Genomic DNA, 21,057 nt, shown 5'->3' with positions numbered 1-21,057 from the left:
AGTACGCAGGGTTTGCTCTGCGCACGGAAGCTCCTTGAGGTTATGCATGTCCCTGTGGTGCCCTGGGCTCTGGCCCACATGAGAGTTCTTCAGAGATTTGTCCTCGACCATCTAGAAGACAACCCCTTGGCTCTGGACAGGCTTGTCGGTCTTCCACCGCATGTCAGAGCTTCCCTCTCCTGGTGGCTCCAACAAAACATCCTTGCTGCGGGGAGAAGATGATCTCTTGTCTCCAAGGTTCTTCTCACCACCGACGCCAGCATCAAGGGGTGGGGAGCTATGTATCGGGACCTGTTCGTGCAGGGTCTCTGGTCCCCAGCTGCAAAATTTCTTCCTTCAAACTGTCTGGAGTTGCTTGCAGTAGAAAGAGCTCTGCATCACTGGGAACATCTGCTCGCCGGCAAGGACATTTTGCTTCGCTCCGACAATCAGGCTGTAGTGGCCTATGTCAACAGACAGAGGGCACAAGAAGTCCTCGACTTCTCCGTATATCGCTCAGAATTTCCTTTTGGGCGGAGTCCCGTCTCATGTCCGCTATCAACCTCAGAGGGCCTTTGAACTCTCAAGTGGATTTCCTGAGCAGAACTCCTGTGCTGAGCGGCGAGTGGGCTCTGCATCTGGCAGCCTTCGACCTCATCGTCCAACAGTGGGGCTTACCCGAAATTGACCTGATGGCATCCAGAGACAAGGCTCAGATTCCTATCTTCTTTTCCCTCCAGCCTCAGGATCATCCCTTGGCGATAGATACGTTCACCCAGGAGTGGAATTTCCATCTCGCCTACGTTTTTTCCTCCGTTTGCCCTGGTCTCCAAGGTCCTACAGAAAATCAAGAAGGACCATGCCTCTGTGATCATGATAGCACCAGACTGGCCCAAGCGTGTCTGGTATTCGGACTTGATCACTCTAGGTCTCTCTCCCCCTCTGAAGCTCCCGGCTTGGAGAGACCTTCTGCAACAGGGTTCATTCCTGCACCCAAACCCTGCCGTGTTCCACCTGACGGCCTGGAGATTGAGCGTGAACTGCTGAGAGCGCAGGGTTTTTCTTTTCCTGTGGCTGAGACTCTTCTGCAGAGTAGAAAGAAAGTTACCTCTCTGCGATACATTAAGATCTGGAAGAGATTTCACAGTTGATGTTGTTCCAAGGGAATTTTGCCATCTTCCTGTTCCTCGGCCTCCATTTTGGACTTCTTCCAAGAGGGATTCGACAAGTGGACTTCAACCTTCCACTATCAGGGTGCATATTTCTGCCATCAGTGCTCTCCTGGGGTTTGAGCTTATATCTCAGTCTGCGGTCAGACGTTTTGCCAAGGCCATCGTGCGGATGCATCCTCCTTCTGTGACCAGGATGGTTCCATGGGACTTGAATCTCGTCCTTCGTAGACTCACATTACCTCCCTTTGAGTCTCTTCAGTCGGTTTCTCTGTGATTTCTATTGCTGAAGACAGCCTTTTTAGTAGCCATTACTTCTGCTTGTCGGATTTGTGAACTTCATTTTTAGTCTATGAAGGAACCGTTTCTCCGTTTTTTCTCGGATAAGGTGGTTCTCTCTCTACCGCCGGAGTTTGCACCCAAGGTTCAGTCGGCTTTCCACGAGAACCAGGAGATCGTACTGCCTACCTTTTTTCCTGCTCCTGGCTCAGCTGAAGAAGAAGCTCTTCACACTCTAGATCTGAAGAGATACCTCACCATCTATTTGGAACGGACTCTGCCCCTGTGTCAGTCCTCTCGTTTGTTTGTGGCCTCTTCGGGGCCCAACAGGGGTGACCGCATCTCCAAGTCTTCCATCGCTAAGTGGATTGTTGCGGCCATCAACTTGGCATATTCTGCGGCTGGCCAACCTGCTCCTGTGGGGATCCGTGCCCACTCTACTAGGGCGGTCTCCACTTCCTGGGCCGAGAGATGCTGTATTTTGCCTGACCAGATTTGCAAGGCGGCTACTTGGCGAACTCTCCACACTTTTGTACAACATTACCGTCTCAGGAGGACTCTCTTTTTGGTCGGAAGGTCCTTGAGGCTGTTTTGTCTCCTTAAGTTTACCCACCCTTCTGCTTTGGTACATCTATCCTTAGTGTCACCTGGGATGGCAGGGAAACAGGAAGTTCTACTTACCGAGAGCTTCTTTTCCCTGCCAATCCCTGGTGACACGTTTTTGTTCCCTCCCTTCCTTTCAATAAATTTTGTTGCATCGGATTGCTTTTCCTATCTTTGATATTCACTGGGGTTAGTAGGAGGGGAGGGGCTTTTAAAGTTTTGAGTCCTGCCCTATCTCGGGTACGGAGGAGGAGTCTATCCTTAGTGTCACCAGGGATTGGCAGTGAAAAGAAGCTCTCGGTAAGTACAACTTCCTGTTTCAATAATTAGGAACTGAGGAATGGTCAAAAATAAAAACATTTATTACAAAATTAATTGAAATCATATCCAGCGATTCTTTAAAATACACTGGTGAGCGTTGTAGAAGTAAAAACATATGCCTGCCATCCCAGGTGAAAGCCCCTACCCTCCCAGATAGCCCCAGTGTTCTTCCTGCTTTACATCAGGTAGGGAGGACCCGTTGCCTCCTTTGTTATTTTATACGTCTCTAGGTTGAGCTGGCTTCCTGGGCTAAGCCCCCTTAGTCGGGGGATACCTGTTGCACCATAGCCTGTTGGCCGGCGCCACTTACCTTTCTCGGCATCTTCTCCGCTTCTGGCGCCTCTTCTCATGGGGCAGTTGTTTTACAGGTGTCAGGGCAGCCGGTACATTGCTGTTGCAGAGATGCTCCGGTGTTTCTTGGAGCCATGCGAGATCAATAGCGTCATCCATCATGGCGAGCTTCTTCCTTCTGGGGCGAGACTACTTCCTTTAGAGCGTTCCTAGCCTCACTTTTGGAGGATTTTGATAATGTTCACGTCATTTCACTGCTGTTGCGGCCTGGAACTTGTTTGCAGGCTATTTAAGCGGCTGGGTGAGTAGGATAGTGTTGTATTCCATTCCCACTCGCTGCTGTTTTGTTCTATATGGTGCTGTTGTATCCTGAATTAGCATGTCTGTTCCTGATAACCCTGAGCACCCCTCTGTTGAGGACAAGCACAAGAAGGCTTAAATGAAAAGTGAGCATGCACAATGCTGTAGTTGCCAAAAAAAACATACAAGGCTCCAGAAAGAAGCTTTGCTCCTCTTGCCTGAAGTTGATGGCAGACTCTGATGTGACTGGGATTGAAGCTGCCTGGCTAAAAGAGGAGATGCAGTCTTCCTTCTCTGCCTTTCATCAGCAAGCTGTCCCTGCATATTCCTGCCTTCACCTCCTTGCGGTGCATGATCCCACTCTCCTGGGTCACCAGCCGTCCCAATTTTCGGATTCTGAATTAGATTACCCTGACGCGGAGGAGCTTTCTTCTGAAGAAGGTGAAGTCCGGGAGGACAGTTCTTTTCTTTTTCCGGTGGAGGAGATAGTTACCCTTATCTCCGCTGTGAGGACGCTGTGCATCTAGAGGAAACTACAACCCAGAAGTTCTGCATCTTTCCCAGTTCATCCTGCTCTGTCTGATATCATCAAGCAAGAATGGCATCACCAGGAAGAAAGGGTTAACCTACCTAGGCGTGTTAAGTATCTGTTTCCTTTTGATGAGGACTTTTCCCTCTTCTGTGCTACTCCTTTGGTGGATACTGCGGTTATAAGAGTCTCCAGAAAAAACACCTTGCCGATTGAGGATGTTACTATTTTTCTGACTTTCTTTCTGAGAGAAGAAAGCTAAAGCAACTGTTAAGAAGTCTTTTGAGGCCTCTGCTTCAGTTTTTAAGTTGGGAATTTCCTCAGCCTCCATGTCCAGAGGAGTTAAGGTCTTGCTTTCACAGATTGAGGAGGATATTGCTTCCAAAACCTCCAGGGAAGTAATCCTCAAGAACGTCGCTGTTGTTAAGATGGCCGTGGATTTTCTCTCTGCCTCTATCGAGACCATGAGAATGACGGCCAGGGCCTCTGCTGTCTCGGTTGCGGCTAGATGAGCCTTATGGCTAAAAGCTTGGGGTTGCGGATTATGCCTGTAAGAATAGACTGCTTAACATCCCGTTTAAGGGTAAATCCCTGTTCGTGAAGAACTGGAGTCCCTGTTGGAGAAGACTACAGGCTTCAGTCCTTTCAGTCATACTTTCCTGGGCAGTCCAGAGGCTTATGATTCCAAATTTCCTCACTCTTCACATGAGCAAGGCTGTGAAAGGGAAGGTTTGACAAATTCTCCTTCCCTAAGAGCTCGGTATGACGCCACTCCTATTCCTGGGAGGACGGCGCAAGTTCTTCATGGACAGCTGGTTTGCCATCACTCGAGATCCCTGGGTGAGGTGCATCATAACAGACTGGTATCGCTTACAGTTCCTTTTCAGACCTCCAGATTGTTTCCTGATTTCCCACCTTCCTCAAGACCAAGCGAGGCGTGCCTTCTTGTTGTCTGCCATCGATCAGTTCTGAGACCTGCAGGGATTTCAGTCATCACTTATCCATGCCTTTTCGGCTCCTGTTCTCCAGTCTTGCCTTTCAAATGGAAGCTTGGTTGGATCCTGAATTTGGCCAAATCAAGCATCATTCCCTCTCAGCTAGCCATGTTCTTGGGCCTATGTCTGGGTTCCAAGATAGACAGCATTTGTTCTCTCGTCCTCCAGTGCTATCTTCTCGCAAGAGCTCTTTAAGGACTTGTATGTCACTGCTGGGCAGAATGGGCCTCCACAAGATACGCTGTGCCTTGGGCTCTGGCCCACCTGAGGATTCTCCAGATTTTTCTTCTGCATTGTTGTAACGGGATTCTGCTCACCCTAGACAAGCTCATTTGCCTCCCTTCTCATGTCAGAGCATCTTTCACCTGGTGGCTTCGAAGTGATATCTCTTTGCAGGGAAGGTGTAGTCGTTATCGGCCAAGGAAATCCTGACCACCGACGCAAACATCAGAGGACGGGGGTCTACTTGTCTAGATAATTTTGTTCAAGGCCTTTGGTCTCCTGCTACTCAGTTCCTTCGTTCAAAGTGCCTGGAGTTGCTTGTGGTGGAAAACGCCCTGCGTCATTGGGAACCACTGCTGTTAGGCAAGAACATCCTGCTACACTCAGACAACCAGTCCGTAGTGGCGTATATCAACAAGCAAGGAGCTTGTTACACGGAGCCCTAGTTTGCTTCGCATATCTCTCAGGATCTCCTGGGCGGAAGCCCGTTCTATTACCCTGACCACTATACACTTCAAGGGGTCATGTAACACTCGGGTGGATTTCTTGAACAGAGCTCCTGTCCAGAAAGCGAGTGGTCACTGAATTCTGTGGCCTTCAGGTTCATTGTCTTGAGGTGGGGACTGCCAGATATCGACCTGATGACTTCCATAAACAATGCTCAGGTCCTGACGTTCTTTTCCCTCGTTTCAGAGGACCATCTATTGGCTGTGGACGCTTTCGCTCAGACCTGGAATTTCTGGCTCGCTTACGTTTTCCCACCTGATCTTCAAATTTCTGCAGAAGATCAAGAACGACCACGCATCAGTAAATCAGTAAAACTCCAAACTGGCCAATACACATCTGGTATACGGACTTGATCTACCTCAGTTCCATGACCCCCCTGAGTCTTCCTGATCAGAGAAACCTTCTTCATCAACGCCAGTTTCTTCACCAAAACCCCGAGATCTTCCAGCTGATGGCCTGGCTGTTGAACAGAGGAAAGCTAAGGTGTTTTCTGTTCCTGTAGCTGCTTCACAGTAGGAAAAGGGTTATTTTCCTCAGATAAGATCTGGAAGAAATTTTGTTCATGGCGCAGCTCTGGAGGTTTTGTTCCTCCCTCCTCTTCCCCCCACCCTAGGTTGACTTTTTGTGGAAGGGTTTTCTGACCGTGGCCTTCAACCCTTCACTATCATGGTTCAGCTTTCAGCCATCAGTGCCTTGCTGGGATTTGAAATCACATAATTGCCGGTTTTCAGGCATTTTGTCCACATTTTGTCCAAGATGGTTCCCTGAGACCCTAATCTGGTCCTCCGTAGACGAATGCTCCCGCCTTTTGAGCTCCTTCAGTCTGTATCCCTGCATTTGTTGTCTCTGAAGACAGCATTTTTGGTGGCCATTACCTCAGCTAGTCGCATTGGCAAACTTCACGCTCTGTCTATGAGGGAACAATTTTTTATTTTTTTATTTTAAGGATGAAGTGGTTCTTTCTCTGCCTCCTGAATTTTCAAGGTTCAGTCAGCCTTCCACAAGAACCAGGAGATCGTGTTACTGACCTTTTTCTGTCTCCCCGATTGTCTGAAGAAAAGGCCTCATCCGGTCCTAACAGAGGATTGAGGGTTTCCAAATGCTCCATTGCCAGGTGGATTGTGTCGGCTGTATTCTGCAGCTTCAGCGGGGATCCAGGCCCCCTCTACTTGGGCAGTATCCACCTCCTGGGCTGAACGATGTCTCATCTCACCTGACCAGATCTGTAGGACTGTCACCTACCACTTTCACCCAGCATTACAGACTCAAAAGTATGGCTAAAGAAGAATGACCAAAAGGTCTTGGAAGCTGTTTTTTTCTTTCTCTTAGTTGTTCCCACTCTTCGTCTTTGGGATATCTATCAGTAGAGTCACCTGGGATGACAGGGAAACAGTAAGTTCTACTTACTGAGAGCTTCTTTTTCATGCCAATCCCTCCCTTCTTTGAATACATTTGTTGCATTATATTTTCTTTCCTATGTTATAATTGCTATTCACTGGGGCTATCTGGGAGTAAGTTTTTGAGGTACAGAGAAGTAGGCTATTACCATATTTGCTCGATAAGACGACCCCCCCCAAAATCTGAATATTAATTTAGGAAAAAAGTTTTACCAGTAAATGTTAATTCATGTAAACTATGTAAACTATTTTTTTTAATAAAAGCTATGATTGAGAAAAAATATTTTTTTTAATTCCTTTTATTTTCCAACCTGCCCCCCCCATTATGCACATCTGCCCCCAGGCTTGTCACTCTGCCCCATAAATGCCTTAAACCCCCTATATGACACTGTGCCCCATGATATGCCTTTTAACCCTCTATATGCCACTCTGCCTCCAGAAATGCCTTATACCCCTATATGCCCTAGGCATTTAGGGGGTTAAAAGGCATATTATGGGGCACAGTGGCATATAGGGAGGTATAAGGCATATTATGGGGCACAGTGGTGTATAGAGGGTTAAAAGGCTCTCTGTAAGCAGAACTTACTGTTTCCGTGCGCACGTACAGCATGTGAATCAACCAATAGTAGCTTGGAAACTCGGTAATTAAACTTACTACCTGCTGCTACTGTGTATACTGGCAAAACACGTGTCGGGTTCTGCTAGCAAGAGTACAAAGAAAACTACTAGACATTTGATTCTCCTATCTGAGCAGCAATACTTTCAATAAATTTTTTCTATTTCACGATGTGTGCGGGAACAGCAGCTTTAAAGAAAGTGTATCTATACACCTTTCTATTATCTGGCTCTCTATTCAGCTGGGTCTTCTATAGTTTAGGAGGGATACTGGTAACTAGTTATTTATTGATGTATGCCCCTCAGGGAAGCTTTTTTTATTTACTTTGTTCAGTATCTTAATTTTGTGACTTATGAGAGTTGAGTTTCTAACATTCTGATCGCATTAAAATACAAGTGTGGAGTTTCCAACTGCTGATAACGAGACAAGATTTGAAAATGGTTTCCAAAGAGCATAATTGTTTGTGATCATTCTACCCTTAAAGGACAATGTTGCATATGCTTTTTGGTGGTTACCACTCTTTCAGGAATAATTGTAAAGTGTATGCTGATTAACCGGTACATCATAGACCGTAAGATTAAAAGTGGAATTCTCATATGGCAGGATATGTGCCTGTTAAATTCTGCGCAGTGTGGTGCTCAGGCTCTGCGCATGTTAGTGGTGTCTAGTGTGTGGTAGAAGCTACTACATTGTATAGCAAAGGTAAGAGTCTCTACTGTTACAGTCCCGAGTCCTGGCCAGCACATGCAAGCTAATGCCCGTGCGCGGCGAACATCGGGGTCCCGGGCTGTCTCCTGGGGTCCCGGCAGACACAGGCAGGCTGATATCTGTGTATGGCGGGCACCGGGGTCGGGGACATTTGTGTCGTATGTCGGCGATCGGGTGCCCGATCGTCGGCATCGGACATGCAGGGCTTTCTCCTGGGGTCGATCTACCACGCTGCAGCAGCAGCCTGCCTGCCGCGGTAGAGACCCTCCAGAGACAGAGACTTAGCTGATCCCGGATCTTCCATGGTCCTCGCGGCGTTGACGGGGGCGTTACGTTGCCGCGTAGCTGGAGGCGCGGTCTGGATGGCCGTCTGGAGCTACAGCGGTGACGTCATCTTGGGGTTTGGGTCTGGCGCCGGATTTAAAAATCCGGAAATGCTCTAGCCAGTTACCCTGTTGTGGTCTAAGCGTTCAGTTGTGTTCCAAGTTGTTTCCTGTAATTTTGACCCTTCGCTTGCCTGAGGTCTCTTTGCCTGCTGATTTTGTACTGTTGCTTTTCTGATCCTGTTGCCGAATTTTGCTTGTCTGACTACCCTCTCTGGACCTGGACCCCAGCTTGTATGACTACCCTCTCTGGATCTGGACCCCGGCTTGTATGACTACCCGTGTTTGTGCGCCGACTCGGCTTTCCTGACTTTGATTTGCCTTGCACCTTGTTCAGCCAACTCCGTTCCTATAACCTAAACCTACCTTACCTGGCCTCCTTGCTGTTGGGATCATCTAAATCCTGGGGTGCTGCTGCCAGGGGCTTCTTTGGTTGTAGTATTCCAGGTGGAAAAACTTCCGCGGTGAGCGCCAGTGTAAGGGTGGTCGTGACCTCTATAGGGACCGGTGTTTGTTAAGAATCTTGCTTGGGGCTGGTAGAGTCTTTGGCAGGTGAAGGCTGTCTGTGTCTGTGATTGGTGCTACCTTGTATCAAGGCTAAGAAACAAGTGGCTTGGCATACTGATGTCTGTGGCAAATTAGTTATCCAAGGTTGTGCACAGTAAGAAGCAGAATATGGTAGAGAGGAGTATGACAAAGGGCGCAAACTCAGTCTGTCAGAATCTGTAACCAGATTATTAGGGAGCCAAGAATGGAACCAATCGGTCAAGACAGGAACATACACTTTCTGAGTTGGGTCAAATATGAGCAGCAGCGGATCAAAATTATGGTACCAAAGGAATGTGAACAAAGCCCAAACTGAAGCCAAAAACATAACATATTAGCAGTGTAACTACAAAGAACAAATATCAAAAGTCAGGAATCAATGCTTCAGCAAGGAAAGCTTGGAACAATGCTGGTTTATGTATGCGGCTAATTAACAGACAAGCCCCAGGTGTTGTCGGGAACTGGTCATGGAAGATCCCAGTGACCACATAGCCTCCTGCTGGTGACATGGGTAGGTGCATGACCTCCCATGGTCATGGTTGCTGGTTCAAATTCTGTGGTTGCTTACACTAGAACCAAAAAAACATAGTGTGACCAGCCTTAAATAGTATAGCACAAGTATCTCCCTTAAAAAGGGAGATACTTGTATAACAACAATGTACAGCAGCAGCCTAAAAAGCACAATTTCTAATATCTCAACCAAATATGTATCTATTAAGGGGCGCTTATGCAATTGGGACCAAAAAGACAAAAAAAAGATTAATAGTAATGTAAATAGCTGTATGTCTTATGTACAAATAGGCTGGCTCATGACCGGCTCAACTGAAAAAAATCAATCTTTATTTCCTTGAATGTTCCTATAAGAAGCAACTTGATTTATCTATTAGATCTTGTATGTTATCAGAACATGGTGAATGATGGATTAAATAAAGAGAAGGCTCTCTTGGGCAATCAACTTCTATGGACAATACTTTTATTCAAGTTCCCTGGTTCCATAGAGAACACTATCATTTTTACTTATTTGGAATGCCTAGCAGTCTAAGAGACAGAGACAGATTAAAGCAGCCAGAATACTATCAATAGGTTAGTAGTGGCTTACATCAACAGGAAATGGAGAATGATAGAATAATGGACAGATTTTCTTACTGGGTCGAGAAGAATTTCCTTGCCATTCCTGGTGGCACAGAGAGAGAGAGTGCTCTGTCACGTAGAATAGAAACAAATAAAAAGTTACACCTCAGCCTCTCTCCCCTCTTGGGGAGCCTGGATCCCTCACCAACTACATGCTTCAGGCGAGCATGAGTATTTGGGGACATGATTTGGGCTATTGGGGGGCTATTCTATCCATGGGGGCTGTCCATGGAGTCTGTAGAGACCGGTCAAGGTATCCAGTGATGTAAGATCCACACACAAATGGGCTGGATACAAAAGGCTCATCAAACGGACTCAGATGTAAAAGATCTTGAAAGCTGTAAAGACCAAGGAGAAACAAAATGGTGCAATATCTTCAAAACAAAAAAAAGTAAATCAGATTGCACTTATAGAGATGAAGTGGCACAACTCAAAGAGTAATTAACAACAAATGATAAAATCAAAATTAAAAACCATTTTTTTTTCGTTTTTATTCGTTTTTAATTTTGATTTTATCATTTGTTGTTAATTGTCTCCTGAAGAAGCCGACGTGCTATCGGCGAAACGCGTCGAGACTAACAAATTGAAGATTTTTATGGCTGTTTACCGGAGTATCCATTCGATTTAGCATTTGCACATTACTCTTTGAGTTGTGCCACTTCATCTCTGTAAGTGCAATCTGATTTACTTTTTTTTGGTTTTGAAGATATTGCACCATTTTGGTTCTCCTTGGTCTTTACAGCTTTCAAGATCTTTTACATCTGAGTCCGTTTGATGAGCCTTTTGTATCCAGCCCATTTGTGAGTGGATCTTACACCCTATTCAATTATCTTTTATTTTACATAATACACTATTGGTATTTGTTTTTGTTCCCCCATGTATATGCGCTCCATATTTTGATGTTGGATCTCGTTTACACTTTGAGGAAGAGTTTTTTGGAAGCTGCTTTTAGTGTGGGGAAGTATTTACTTTTTATTTGGTTTTATTACACGTGGAATATTGTTTTTTTTCTGTTTACACAAGGTATCCAGTGAGACTGACTGGCAGCGGCTCCTGGTGAAGCTGCTTCTTCAGTGCTTCCTGGCATCACTTCTGTTAGTTCTTGCTGCTCTATCCCCCTTTCGCAACTTTACTCCTCTGGAGGAGAAAGCATCATCGGATGTCCCTAGAAAGGCCTACTCTAAAACAGAGCACCAGACTTGTTCCTCCTGCAAAAAGACCTTAAGGGACCCTTCTAGGAAGCTTTGCTCTGCATGGTGTTCTGCTAAGCAGGAATCTGCAGTAGAATTTGCCTCTTGGCTGAAAGAGGAGCTCCAGTCGACCTTTGGACATCTCCAAAGTTTCTACATCACCCTGCCCAGTCTGTGGTGTTGCCTCCGTGCCTGTTCCTTCCAGCAAGAGGATGAAGCCAACACTTCCTCAGGTGGTGGACCTACTCATGTACTACGCTCACTCTTCGGAAGAGGTAAGGTCAAAGAAGATGACTTTGTCTTCCCCGTAGAGGAAATTGACAAGCTCATTTCAGTGGTCAGAGATACTTTGGACATGGGTCAGCAGGTTGACCCCGAGAAGTCAGATACATTTCTGGGCTTTACAAGAAAGCATGAGACCTTTCCAGTTCATGAGTCCTTGGCTGTAATCATATCTGATCAGTGGAGGCACCCGGAGAAGAGACTGACTTTATCTAGGAAAGTTGAGAAGCTTTTCCGTTTCTGGGCTACTCCTCGAGTGGATGCTTCGGTGGCTAAAGTCCCTATAATAAATGTGACTTATTTGGAAGACACGTCCCACTTCAAGGATCCTATGGATAAAATGACAGAGTGAGCTGCACAGAGGGCCTTCGAGGCAGCTGCGGCTAACTTCCATCCAAGCGTTGCCAAGGTCTGGCTCTAACAAGCCCTAGAAGATCTGTCTGCCATCCCTGGTCCAAACAAGTGACTAGGAATATCTCATGACACCTTCCTGGCTATTGACTCTTTCGTCTCTGCGGCATTCCCTTTCAGGGGAGTGATCTGTTTGAATCTTAACTGGAGAACATCTTGGAGAGAACCACTGCAGATAAGAATTGGCTTCCTTAAATGAAATTTCCTCAAATTCAAATCAAATCCCATTTGTTAATCAAGGATTAAGGGTCAATCTAGTTCCTTTTGGCTCCTGTCGGGATAACCCCCATCAGTGCTCCAGAGGTCAAGCACAGAGGGAAAAAGGAAAGGGCAGGGGTGACAACCCTGAACACAGATTCTGATACAATGCTCATACCAGTAGGAGGCAGGCTTTGTTTCTTTCTCCAGAAATGGGCCAAGATTACTTGAGCTCTAGAATTTCATTCAGGTTATGTCTTGGAGCTACTGATGAGAAAACAGCATTTTGTTTCAGCTTCTCGTGAATTTTGACTGCTCCTTAACAAGAACAGTTTCGGGACGCTGACTCTCAGATCTTCATGGTGCCAAAGGCCTCTGGGAAGTACAGGTTGGTCATAGATCTCTCAAGCACGTCAACGGCTTGATCAGATACAGTAATATGGAGACTCTACAGTCTACGGTACATTTAAAAGCTAAGCACTGCCTTTCATTCAGTGCTCTGTTGTTGTATTGGCTGGGCTCACTACTATTTGCAGTAGTATATCTACAATTTCTTCAGTTGCTGATTTTGCCTGTGGCTTCGTTTGCCCTCTCCGCTCATGACCTGGCTTGATCTTCCATTCTATTGAATTTTTGATTGCCTGATTATGACCATTAGTCGTATTTCTGCATACTGGGTTCCTCGTCTTTAACCAGTCCTTATAAGACGTCCAAGCAGAACAGAATCATATATGGCCACAAATGCACCAAATGCAAATTAACCCAATGTTCCTGGAGATCCATTTCCAGTACCTCCTATGCTTCCAGAGTTTGTAGTTATATAGGGGACAGCCTCTCCTAAACCACAGATACCCATGCCAGAGAGGTACTCCGGAGATCATCAGAAGTATAATACGTCGATGACCTCCTGCCAGATTATGTTTAATCTAAAACCATGAACATTCACATCAGACTACATCGATTCATACGGTCATCTCACTGTTGTCGGAAGAACCCCAGCTCTGGGCCCATCACCTGAATCAGCGCTACGTGATCAGTTCCTTCTGGGCCTGTCAGAAACAATCGGAGATTAATTGGTCCATACTAACATTCCCAATTCCTTAGATGAATTTGCCAGGCTAATTATGCAAATCAACAGGCGACTTCCGGAAAGAAAGGCCAAACAACCTCTCCTTCCAACTGGTCCGCAATACGGACAACGGTCAAAACTACACCTAGGGATACTATGGAGGAACCTATGCAATTGAGTCTCATCAGAGGTTGGATGTCTGTAGCCAAAAGAATGTCCCAAGACTCTTGACTTATGTCTTTATTGAGGAAATAAGGGCCACTATGCCAATGAATGCAAAGCCAAATCACGTTCTTCAAAGGGTAAGGAATACCCTGTTAAAAAGAATGGTCTCCTCATTTTTCCAATCATCTGTGCTTTCCATATCGTTACAGTGGAATGAAGACTCAATCGCTCTTTCAGCAGCAATTGATTCAGGAGCCAGTAGCAATATCTTGGACTCAGAACTTTTATACAGCTTCTTGGTATCTTTATCCAGGACAAAGAATTGCCTTAGAGCTGCAACAAGTAATCGATAATGAAAATCTTTGCCAACAATTTTCGTTATCGATTAGTCAAATCAATTTTACCGAATATAAAATGAGGTTTACCCTTTGTTTTATAATCCAACCTCAAATAGCGGTTGGATAATAACACTAAGATCCAGATCCCGGATCCTCCTCTCTGACAGCCGGCAGGCGTCTGTGTGATGCGTGCAGACATCCTCCGCTGCTGCCCTCCACTTCCGCCGGTGCTCCTGTGATGGAGCACCAGTGTGACATGACCTTCTGGTGCTCCACCATGGAAGCCCCGGCGGAAGTACCATCCAGCAGTGGAAGTGTCTGCGCGCATTGCCCAAAGTTCGCCGGCTGCCAGAGAGGTGGATCCCCCGCAGCGCTGCAGGGGGCCTGTATCCTTCTCTCCGGCAGCTGTCCGGTTGTCTTTTACCCTTACCCTTGGCTTGCTCACTATACTGCATTTTAACTTGCTGCCTGCCTTAATCTCCAGAGCAGTAGTACTGTTCTCCTGCTTTTGGTCACAGTGCCATACTTGAACCCTAAGTGGCTCAGGCTTCCTTCTGAACTCTGCATTCTCTTGTTTGTTGTCTTGATGGAAACTCACATTCACACATTCTGTAAACATAAAGTATGTCTGAGACTTCCACCATATTTTTGCTATTGAGATATTGTTGGGTTTTTGAAAGTTGAAAGGAATCCTGCATACCTTGGATGTTTTAGATATACCTAGCTATATCTACTCAATGTTGTGTGGTCATTTTTGTCTGTTTCTGGCTTTTCCTGACAATAGATGAAAGAAAAAGCAGCAAATAGTTTAATGATTCAGATCTTTTATGTGATGTGCTTCAGTAAAAGGAGGTTTTCAGACTGATTTCTCCCATAGAGACTAATAAAGTTATTTTTGTATTTGTGCCCTAGCTGGATAGGAAGAGCTGTTCAAAGGACAGCAAGGATTTTCAAGTCAAGCCCCAACCGGAGATGTTACACCAATGGATTAGGCTCCTTTCTTCCTGTATAAATGCGTGACCACATGTCCTATGCATAGCCCCGTTTATGAATAGATTTCCACACAATGGTTTGTATTGGCCCCGAATATATTTATATAATGCTATCATATCCCCTCTGAGGTGCCGTTTTTCTAAACTAAACAGATTTATTTAACAATGTCAAAGGAAAGGATTGTTGAACATCTGAAGTCACATGGGTTTCAAGATCAAAAACATGGGTTTTCCTCAGGAAGATCATGCCAAACAAATCTTATTGATTTTTTTGATTGGGTGACTAAAGTAATTGATCAAGGTGGTGCAGTAGACATTGCGTATCTGTATTTCAGTTCACTGTGCCACATAGCAGACTTAATCTCTGAGTTTAGATCCCAATGTTGTTGAATGGATTAAGGAGTGGCAGACAACAGAGGGTTGTAGTCAATGGCGTATATTCAGAACAAGGTCTTGTTACCAGTGGGATACCTCAAGGATCTGTACTTGGACTTATGCTCTTTAATATTTTTATTAGTGATATTGCAGATGGTCTTGATGGAAAGGTATGTCTATTTGCTGACAATACAAACGTTTGCAACAGGGTTGATTTTCCTGGAGGAAGAAGCCAAATGACAAATGATTTAGGTAAACTGGAAAAATGGTCAGAGCTGTGGCAACTGGCATTTAATGTGGATAAATGCAAAGTAATAAGGCCAAGCTAGATATAGGATAAGGGCAGGTACTAAAGGAAAGTACTCAGAGGTTGGGTAGACTTGATGGGCCTACTGGTTCTTATCTGCCATCACTTCCTATGTTTCTATGTAAGGATTTTTGGGAAGATACAGTGGTAAACTTAGCACTTTTTACCAATATTCTTCTAATGTTTTTGGACTTTTATTTTTACATTTTTTTATGTTGGAACTGGATGGTTCCCCTGTTGGTGACATCATTGCATAAATGTTAAATGTTACCACATTTTTATATATTTATATATATATATTTATATATATATTTTACTAATCACATTGCAATTAGAAACCGGGCTCCATTGACTTGCATGGTTTAATGCAGTACCTGTACCTTCTTGGAAACTTGTTTATTTTTTTAAAGGCCGCGGCCATCTTGCGAGAGACAATATCTCTCACAGTGGCGCTTGTGGCCGCTCTCCGGAGCAGTCACAGTGCGTCCTGGGGTGGGTTTCCGTTGTCACAGAATGCCTTACTATCCAGGCTTTTCAGCGACAGCATTGAAGCTTGGGGGGGGGCGATTGTTGATCACATCCTAAACTCTTTTAAAATAGGCATCCCCTGCCATACAGTGTATGGCAGACGTTGAAGCCCCAGGGAGGGACCTCACGGGGCCCATGATGCAAATCTCGGTGTTGAGGAATGCCTCGACATTGATTAAAACAAAGAAAGTTGATCGTAGATCGCTTTCTAAGCTTGTTTAAAGCTATGAAGTGCCAGGCACGTCATTGGTCGTTAAGTGACTGTCTTTCCATGACGTGCCTGGTTGAAGTTGTTTGGGATTAGAATGATTTCCTTACATATGTTTCTGTTTGATTTAGATTTTCCTGATTTTACCTGGTCTCGGGAAAGACTAGTCATTCAAATTCTTTAAGGCTCAAGAAATTGGAAACAAGTGAAAATTCCCTGGGGGGAGAAGTGCAATCACAAATCAACTATTGATGTAGATTGAAAGAGGGTTTCTATATAAGCTAAGATCCTGGATTGGACAAGTCTTTAATTAGATACTAATTAAGCTCCCCACAGTAAAAACAAATTAAATCACTTTTAACATAGTCACCTTCCTTTGTGATTCAATTTTCCCAACGTTAAACCAATTTTTTCCCAGACGACGGTCAACCTCTGATGGATGCTTCCGCTGCATACTCTGCTTTCGGGCTCGTAATGGTGAACACAGGTTTCATCAACATTGACTATCTTCTGCAGAAAATAATCACCTTCTTTACGATAGTGGGCCATGTGTCAGGAGCAGACGTCTAAGCGCTTGCACTTATGCTCCTCTGTCAACTGCTTAGGCACCCACCTGGAAGACTTTTTCAACTTTCCTCCAACCTCTTCAACTGTTTTCAGTTCCAGGGTTCTTTCATCATTCCTCATGGTCATGGCTGTAGCTGGATGTCCAGAGCGCTCTGCATCTGTCGCACCAGTACAACGTTTATAAGTTTTGCAGCCATCTTCACCCCGGGGTGAAAAGTCTTATACTAAGCTGCAAGGGCAGCCGGCTTGCCAGACAGAACTAGTCACATGATGCACTAAGGCATGACCAGTTACTACTCCTCCCACCTTCACCGTTTCTAACGGAAATATAAAAGTGTGGAAACTTTTCGAACATTCTCCCTATCTTTTCACTTGAGAATGTGTTCTTTTTTGTATGCATGTCACCCATTGTATGATGACTTAATTAAATTATTTACCTACTTATATCATGGATATATCTTTTTGTAAACTGATTTGATGAAACCCTGGTGGTAATAGTAGGTGCTTTTGTTGCACACTTAAGTGTACATTAGTTATGCAGACAATTTGATAATATTGTTACCAAATGAGTGGAATGAAAGTAGGACAGGAGGGTACATCAAAATGATGTGTTGGTGGAAATTTATTGGATAACAAATGGAGCTGTTAATTTAGATCTTCTTGTTAGATCCTTATGGTAACCCGTTGAGTAGCATTTTAGCAAAAATGCAGGCCTCTTTGTTCATACACAACAAGATTAACATCTTAACTAATAGGATCTAGCATTTGATCTGCAAGACTGAAACTGAAATACTTTTTCAAGGCTGAATTAGCAACAAACCTATAGACATTGATTAACTCCTTGACAACAGTTGACATGCCAGGCACATCATGAAAGTAAACAAACTTGTACATTGAGGCAGCACCAGAAGAAAATGTCAGGAGCCACACAATAGCCATATTGAAAAGCTGTATGCTTTTAAAATATAGTGGCGCCCAGCTACTAAACAAAAAAAGGGGGGGCTTAGGAAGCAGTCAAAGAGGGCTGGCTCAGGGATGTGGCTGGCCTTGAAGGAAGATGTCCACATGAGGACTGAACTCCTGCACCTTCTCAATATGGCAATCCATCACCATGTCACATCATAGGAAGGAACAGAAGAACCACAATAGACCCCCCCCAACCCCTGGGGATATGGTGAAGCCAAGTTCATCGCTGACAGATCTGGCCACTCAGCCTGGAGGCCTTCTCCCTGCCAGTACTCGCTACGGAACATGACTTACCCAGACTGCACCATAACAGATCTCCTCTGCTTTGTGCCGATTTTGGTACCTCCTCTGGATACTCTTTACCTCTGTATATATCACACAGAAAATTAAGAAACTACTCCATTTCACGTGTAAGATACTCACGCATCCACTGCCTGTGTGTCACACATTCCCACCTTCCTGTACTAAGTTACGGGCTAACTACCTGGTCAGATACTGCCTTGCTACCTGAAAATTGAGTGACTCTGTTCTGAAGTTCACTAGATCCCTGCTACCAGACTACTTTACATACATCATAACTCTAGACATTTCCCCACACACAGTTCAGGTAGCACATAAATGTGTAGTGAGGGGCCATTTCCTTCCCAATTGTATCAACACAACTTTCTGACCATTCTGCCCATACTACAAAAAGATTTAAGCATATGGAGCTCCTTACATATGTCCTGGACAGGCAGATTTAACTTATTGAAAATAGATATCCTGCCTTGCCTTTTATACCTTTTCCAAACTATTCTGATTACGATCCCTCCAGCCTATTTTACCTTGGGCCGTACAGTGTTTTTTAAATTTATATGGTCCGGGGGGGGGGCAGAATTCTTCCCTGCCTTCAACCCCAACACACTCAAGCCATGATTAGAGACCATCTTCTCGTCTTAATCTCACTCTTGATGATGCATGCCATCAAAACTATCAATTAACCTCATACCCGTCCCCTCTTACACCTTTACAACATATCCCCAACTTCACACCTGGGCTTGCCTCTGAGAATTTCCTCCCAACAACATTGGATAAACCTTCCACTGTCACGAAACGTACAGACAATGACAGATTATAGCCCCTAAGGGACTCTAGGACGCCGACGGCATTAGACCAATTTCATTACCTGCAGATAGGGAACTTTTTATTTGAGCTGTTTCACAAAAGCACAATCTCTCAAGGCCTCTGTCACAGTTTGAGGTGCTTATAGTGAGAGGGGCACTACCCCCACATGGGATCTCCCTCCTATATAAGATGTTAGTGGCCTCTAGCAACCTTAACCTTCCTGTGAGTACATGGAAAAACTCCTTAAACATCTCCCTGAGCGATACATAGTGGGGGAAGAGATTCTGTCTCACACATAAATACTCTGAGCAATAGAAACCAATGGGGAATGTCTTACAAATTGCTCACCAACCAGTACCGCACAAACTCACACTGCTTCATACAATCTTTAACAATCACCCAGACATATGCTGGAAATATGGAGCCTCCAGTTCCACGCTTCATATTTGGTGGGAATGTCCTTGCATAGCTCCCTTCTGGGCTAAAATATATGCAACCTTTCACAGACTTACAGACAGGTCTGTTCGCCTCTGAGTTAGCTATATCAACACATTCAGGGGGACAAATAGTTGGAGCTGTGGCAGTGATCTGTAGATAAAAAATATAGCCCATTTTAGAATACGTGAGAGGTGTGATGCTAAGTAGCTTTTGTGAAATCCAGGGTAGTGCTAGACCACTTTTGATCTTGGAATAGTTGATTACAGCTTTGTCAGTTTCACCAAATTACTTACAGCCCTCAATAAGAAAGTATAAAATGGCTTTGAGTGCAAGGATAAGTGTTCTGAGAACATAGGTATAGTAGACAAGATATCAAGATATCTTTCCTTACAAACGAGGTCAAAAAATCAAGTAACATTTCCAGTCTGACGATAGTTTTGTTGGCAGTTGGGACAAAGTTTGGAGAATACTGCCGTGTGAAAATATTTGACATCCATATTGTGTAATTTCAAAATATTCCAACTGAACTGCAATTTACTCTGGATCAGGCAGGCAAACAAGGACATAAGGAGCTTGGGGTTGAAGGGATTGGTCTGAAAGGATCTAAAGGGTCTGAAATTAAAAAAGATGTGGGTACATTTTAAACAGAATATTAAAGAAGAATATTGCTTATGATAAGATTGCAAACACATCTATATTTTCTATTTTTTTTCATTAATTTTTTTTATATTTATATTTCCAGAAACTTGCCCCAAGTGTGAGCATCCACGTGCATATTTCATGCAAATACAGACACGGTCCGCTGATGAACCTATGACTACATTTTATAAGTGTTGCAATTCACAGTGTGGGCACAGATGGAGAGATTAAAGTTCAATGTTTTTTTCTTCAACATGAAAGCATGCTGCAAATTCTAAAATCACATTTGCCTAATGTAGTATTATTCTTAGTGTACTCAAGTTGAGATGAATTGTAATGTAAAGGTCCTACTAATCACAAGAAGACTGAAGTGAAATAAAGGCAGTTGGTGTTTAACATACATGTTTATTAATAACAAGAAAAATAATGAAAACTAAAGACATAATCCGTGCTTATAGCAAATATGTGAGTTGACCTATCGTAAATGCAGCTCTAACATTAATGTTCTGTTTTAAAAGGTAACATTACTATGGATAAATTCTTTAAGTAAATAAAATGAGCCTAATTTTCTGGTAGTGATTTATTTTTCTTGTTTGTCTACATTACTTTATTATTGCTGGATTTATAGACCTGTTATGATGTATACAGATATCTTATGTTTCTGCATTTGCTGATATTTGTACTGTATAATTAAAGTGGTTTCTGAGCCAATTTATATGCAACTTGTGCAATGTATGTACTGTATAATTAAAGTGCTTTCTGAGCCAATTTATATGCAACTTGTGCAATGTAAGTAAATGTTGGAATCTCATATAAGTCTTTATAAGTGGGCAGTTAAGAGTTACACTGGACTATCCAGACATCCATCCCTGGTCTTCATGCTTTCATCCAACTACTCCTCTGACAATAATGTCTGCCATATCTCCTTTTACAGGTATGACTCACACCTTTCACCTGAACCCCTAATTTCCTGCTGTTACCCCTGTTTTTTTACCCAGTATGACTCACACCTTTCACCTGAAACCCTCATTTCCTGCTGTTACCCCTGTTGTCCAGCCGGTATGTCTTTATCCTGCATGTCTCCATACCCTGCTGCTCTCAAAGGGTTATATTTGGTGCCGTCTAGTGTAGCTTAATTGCGTTTGTTAGCCAAGGTGTGAAACATCTGCCTCCTGTATGCAATCACCTTATCTGACCACTTGTGAGGCAGCCCTAAAAATTCCTAGGCCTCACTTGGAAAAAAGCTTGCTTGGAAATGTAACTGCTGTGCCCTTACCCCACGTGGACTCTTCATAAGTGGGCAG

The 21,057-nt window shown here is 44.2% G+C and overlaps 1 protein-coding gene across 1 annotated transcript in view; it reads left to right on the top strand.

Annotated features, from left to right (window-relative positions):
• POLR3K (RNA polymerase III subunit K) overlaps positions 1-20,319 on the top strand; it is a 77,036-nt gene extending 56,717 nt beyond the window's left edge. Inside the window, exon 3 of the mRNA XM_053472134.1 lies at positions 19,857-20,319. Within this exon, the coding sequence (XP_053328109.1) occupies positions 19,857-19,984 (128 nt within the window). The 3' untranslated portion in view covers positions 19,985-20,319. The remainder of the gene's footprint in view (positions 1-19,856) is intronic.
• The last annotated feature ends 738 nt before the right edge of the window (positions 20,320-21,057 follow it).

Source organism: Spea bombifrons, chromosome 7 (assembly GCF_027358695.1).
Source record: "Spea bombifrons isolate aSpeBom1 chromosome 7, aSpeBom1.2.pri, whole genome shotgun sequence".
Lineage (NCBI taxonomy): Eukaryota > Metazoa > Chordata > Amphibia > Anura > Pelobatidae > Spea > Spea bombifrons.
The sequence above is the reverse complement of the archived record's forward strand: the minus strand, read 5'-3'. Positions and strand labels throughout refer to the sequence as shown.